At 59.5% G+C, this 5,233-nt stretch overlaps 1 protein-coding gene across 1 annotated transcript in view; it reads right to left on the minus strand.

Annotated features, from left to right (window-relative positions):
* Positions 1–2,353: 2,353 nt before the first annotated feature.
* LOC117885505 (immunoglobulin alpha-2 heavy chain-like) overlaps positions 2,354–5,233 on the minus strand; it is a 20,964-nt gene continuing 18,084 nt past the window's right edge. Inside the window, exons 3-6 of the mRNA XM_034786787.1 lie at positions 3,728–3,929; positions 3,215–3,324; positions 2,749–2,871; positions 2,354–2,464 (exon numbers count right to left, since the gene is read on the minus strand). Of these exons, the coding sequence (XP_034642678.1) occupies positions 2,354–2,464; positions 2,749–2,871; positions 3,215–3,324; positions 3,728–3,929 (546 nt within the window). The remainder of the gene's footprint in view (positions 2,465–2,748; positions 2,872–3,214; positions 3,325–3,727; positions 3,930–5,233) is intronic.

Below are 5,233 nucleotides of genomic sequence, written 5' to 3' on the forward strand. Positions count from 1 at the left end.
CCAATGTGGCTGTTCTTATGTTCTCGATGAATTAATCTAATTCTTTTAAAGTCCAGTTTTAGTTTTGGCCTTCACAGCATCCCATGACAACGAGTTCCACAGGTTAACTGTGACCTGTGTGAGGAAACACTTCCATAGGTTTGTTTTTAAGCTGCTGCCTATTAATTTCATTGGGTTTCTCATACTCTGATGAAAAGAAAGAAAGAAAGAAGGGGCCAAATCACACAGCATTTGCTAATAGCCGGTTCAGTTCCCTGCCCGGTTACACAGCTCTGACAGAGCCACTGAACAGAGGCGCTAAAGAGCTCAGGTGGTTTCAATCCCTTTCCAAGGGTGATGTCCGAGTGTCTGATCTTTATGCAAATCTCCCAGCCAGGTTCCCCGTTTAAATAGCAGCTCCTGGGTTCTCCTGGGACCTGCCTGCCCAGGGGATGAAGTGAATTTCATTTTTGTCCCTTTTCTTTTCACCTTTTACAAAAATGGAAAATGTGTTGTTACTTCTGGTTTTACTTGCTCTGTCGCCCTGTAAGTTAGGAGGAGAAATTCTGGAGAAATGATCAAACCCTGAGAAACAAAGGTCAGGATTAAACTGTAACGTGTCCTGTCTTTGCAGGTGACTGGTCCCAAATAGAACTAGTCCAGTCAGGGCCAGGAGCGATGAAGCCGGGAGAGACCCTCACACTGACCTGGCTGGACTCCACCAGGCTGGCCTGGGAATAGACACTTGCAGAGGGGGAAATAAAGGGGAAATATTGCTGAGGCGCAGTTATTAGGGGACATGCGGTACCGGGGACCCAGTGGCAGCACAGATCCCGCCTGTACCCGCTGGGAGCAGCAGGAGGAAGGCGATGGCCAGGCTGGGGGTCATGTCTGCGGCTGGCGGCTCGTTCCCCAGGCGGGATGGGAAGCTGAAGCCCGGCGCTGGCTCTGAGCGGGGTGAGCGGCCTGCGGCTGGGCTATGAACAGGGCCCTGGGGAGCTCATTTGCATGGGCCAGGGGGTGGGACAATATAACAGGGGAGTCCTCAATGCCAGATGTCCCAGAGGGAATGAACAGAACAGAGAATCATCAAGTGATCCTCCCGCTGTGCCAATTCCCAGCTTCTGGCAAACAGAGGCTAGGGACACCATGCTAGCTAATAGCCACTGATGGACCTGTCCTCCATGAATATATCTAGTTTTTTTTCCCCAACTCTGTTATACCCTTGGCCTTCACAGCATCCTCTGGCAAGGAGTTCCACAGGTTGACTGTGCAGTTCTGTGTTTGTTTAAAAAGCCCCTGCAGAAAACATCCCTTTTCCAATGCATTCCTCATTCCTATCACTGCAACCCCAGCCCAGAACCTGCCTCTTCTTATCAGGGCCTGGTCCCCCCTCCCCCCCGTCTTTCCCCAAGCTGCTTGTCAGTCCATGCTCCTAAAACCGGCCTTCCCTCCCCATTAGATATTCCTAGGCCTGGTCTACACTACGATTTTAGGTCGAAATTAGCAGCATTACCTCGATTTAAGCCTGAACCCGTCCACACGACGAAGCCCTTTTTTTTTACTTAAAGGGCTCTTTAAATTGATTTCTTTACTCCACCTCTGACGAGGGGATTAGCGCTGAAATCGGCCTTTCCAGGTCCGATTTGGGGTAGTATGGACGCAATTCGACGGTATTGGCCTCCAGGAGCTATCCCAGAGTGCTCCATTGTAACCGCTCTGGACAGCACTTTGAACTCCGATGCACTGGCCAGGTAGAAAGGAAAAGGTCCGCGAAATTTTGAATTTCATTTCCTGTTTGCCCAGCGTGGAGAGCACAGGTAACCACGCAGAGCTCATCAGCACAGGTAACCGTGATGGAGTCCCAGGATCACAAAAGAGCTCCATCATGGACCGAATGGGAGGTACGGGATCTGCTCGCCATATAGGGAGACGAATCAGTGCTGACAGAAGGCAAGAGTCAATGCTCCAACTGCTGGAGCATCAAACTGATATGCTCCAGCATATGGTTGAGCTGCAGGAAAGGCAGCAGGAGCAGAGACACGGACGTGAAACTGCAGGGAAATAGGCAGAGGCTGGCGAGAATGGAAACTGAGGCACCGAGCCAGGGAATGATAAGGCCGAGGTTTCCCAGACCGACAGTGGCAGGGCAGGAATGGCGCCTGTTCCCTGGACCCTGCTGCCCCTCCTGTATCTGATCCAGGGAGTCAGCCTCTCCCCAAAGCCATTGCAATGTACTGGAGTGCTAAGAACAGAGCAGCCAGGAGAGGGAGTGACCCTTCCCCCCACCTCTGCCAGAGGAGCCCCCCTTGGGAGGTGAGCAGGGAGTGGGAGGGGCAGTGACTCCCAGCCACGAGCCTGAGCAGCACCGGGGTTAGGGGAACCAGGCGGGAGGGTCTCGGTACCTGAGGTTGGCCACAGCAATGAGGGAGTTGGCCAGGACGGCGCCGAGTGGAGAGTTAGGAGGAAGCTCCTCAATGAGCTCCTGTGAGACGCAAAGGAGACAAAGGAGCGTGTGAGATTCGGGCCTCACGGACACTCCCCAAGGAGGAGATTACACAGCCAGCAGGATCCCCCCAGCTGCCTCCCGCTCCTCCGATTCCTGCCCACTAGTTCTCCTGTCTCCTCTCCCCAATCTTCAGCCCCAGCAATCCCTGCCCTCAGCTGCCCTCCAGCACCAGCCATCCCCCAACCGTCGGCCCGGGGAGACCCCTGCCCCTCCCATGTCTCTATCCACCCTCCAGCTGCCGGGCGCCGTGTCTCACTCACCACAATCCTCTCCGCCACAGCCGCCTTCGAGCAGTGTGGCTCCAATGTGTCCTCCCCTCTCTGCTGGGCAGCGAGGCACGCGGCGTAGAGTGCGTGCAGGAACTCGAGCTGCTGCGCCTCGTCCTGCGCCCACCAGGAGTGGGGTTAGGGGAGAGAGAGCCAGTTAGCCAGGGACCTCCCTGCCCCAGCCACACCAGCTGCAGGACTTAGGCCTGAATGGGGGATAGTGGGGACCTGCCTATTGTCCAAATCACCCACGACTCCTCCACAATCAGGGTCAGGAACTGGGACAGTGCCTGTGGGGGGAGGAGACCCCGGCTGGTGTGTGACAAACACCCCCATCTTGGGGGTCCCAGATCATGAAGGAGAAAGGTCCCCATTAGGGCCAAGACCTTCTGCAGGGGGTCAGGATGCTGGGAAGGAGCAGGACAATCTCAGTTCCAGCACAGCTGGGGAACGTTTGTACCTTTTCTCGGGCATGGAGCTGCTCTCGGATGTTCATGAGAGCAGCCTCCTCTGTTACCAAGTCTACCCGTTCTTCTTGCTCCTCGTCGTCCTCGGAGTCCCTGGCGGACCCTGCACCAGGGAGAGAAGGGGACAAGGTGATTCCTGCTGCCACTCGGGGGAAGGACAGGGGCATGGTGGGACAATGTGTCCCCTTCCCACCTCCGGGACATAGGGCAGATTGAGCCCCACATTCCCCCCTCTCAGTGATGGCATCAGCCCCCAACTCCTTCAGGAGCCCATAGCAAAGAGACCCTCCCCACTGTCCTGGACTCCCTGGGAGGTGCCTCCCCCCACCCCCGCCCAATGGAGCACCAAGGACCAAAGTGGCAGCATCTAGTGTGCGTGGGGTTCACATGGCTCAGGCCAGACACCTGGGCTGGAGACCCGCCCCCATAGCACTGCTCGGGGGCCTGGGTCCAGGGTGTTCACAGCCCCCTTCTCACCCCTCCCTGAACCCAGCCTGGCTCCTCACCTGGAGCGAAGCAGAAGCGTCCGTCGGCCAGGCCGCTGTGCGAGTCGCAGGCGCTGCTGCTGTCGGATGGGGAGCGGCCCGAGCTGCTGGGGCTGGCAGAGGGATCCTCCACCTCCTGCCCGGGGGAGGCTGGAAGGTCCTCACTGACCGAGCAGGGCGATGGCCCCTGTTGGAAGTTGGGGCTGGGCTCCTGGGGCCGCTGCTGCCCACACAACAACAAGCCCCAGAGCCACCCTGCCCGGTTCCGCCCCTGGGCTGGGTCCTGCCTGCCCAGCCGCAGCCTGGCCCAGCTCCAGTTTGGCCTGGGAGGTGATGCTCCCACCTCGGCGCCTGTGCCGGGAGTGGGTTTCCTCCGCCAGAAGGCTGGGCACTTCCACCTCCTGGCGCGGCCGGGAGCTTCTTCCCCTCCAGCAGGGACGGAGGGACCACTTTGCTCCTGGGGAAGATGGTGGCTGCTTCCCTCAGGCTCTGGGGCCACCTGCAGAGCCTTCTTCCTGAACCTCCTCAGGAGCCTGGCCATCCTGGAACCCAGCGGGGAGCAGGCGTGAGTCTGGGGTCAAGGCAGCCGCTCACTAACCAGCCTGTTTGGTCCCTCCCCATCCCTGCCCCAGCCAGAGCAGCTCCTGCTCCCCCCACAGGGGTACAGGGAGGGCAAGCTACCCCCACTGGCAGGAGTTCATTGCATGCTCTGCTCCCCCTCAACACTCCCCCTCGTCATCCCTGGGGCTGCAAGAACTGGGGAGTCTCGTCCTTTTTGAGCACTGGGGTCAGTCACAAAGACACTGGTCACTTTGGACAGGCAGCTCCCTCCTGCGACCCCAGACCACACTCACCCCCCACCCCCCCACCTCCCGCCCAGGCTAGAGAAGGAACAGAACCCAGGCAGGGCCGGCTTTAGGCCGATTCGCCTGATTCCCCAGAATCGGGCCTCGCGCCTAAGCGGGCCCCGCGCACTCACCCTGGCGGCAGTCGTCTTCGGGGGCCCCACTCCCCTGGCCAGAACGCCGGCCGGAGCGCGGCAGCCCCGCGGCCCCGCTCTCTCGGCTGGAGCTCCGGCGGAGCGTGGCACCTCCGTGGCCCCACGACCCAGGCCGGAGCGTGGCAGCCCTGTGACCCCGTGACCCCGGCTGGAGTCCCGCTCTCCTGGCTGGAGCTCCGGCCGGACAACGGCAGCTCTGCGACCCCGGCTGGAGCTCCGGCCAGAGCATGGCTGCCCCACGGCCCTGCGACCTTGGCTGCAGCTCCGGCTAGCCCCGCGGCCCCATCCGGACCACAGCAGCCCTCAGCTCCATGACCCAGGCCCCTTCGCTAACCACTGCTGCACGCTCCCTCCCACAGCTGGCAATTACAACCAGGCCCCCATGTCCACTCCCCCTGCCTTTGAGAGGGAGTGTGCTCCGCTGGAGTGACTGGACCAGGGGATTGGGAGTCAGGACTCCTGAGTTCCATTGCTGGGTTTCCTGTTGCTTCCACTGCTGGGTGTTTTCCTTTCCCTGTGGGACTTTG

Source organism: Trachemys scripta, chromosome 12 (assembly GCF_013100865.1).
Source record: "Trachemys scripta elegans isolate TJP31775 chromosome 12, CAS_Tse_1.0, whole genome shotgun sequence".
Lineage (NCBI taxonomy): Eukaryota > Metazoa > Chordata > Testudines > Emydidae > Trachemys > Trachemys scripta.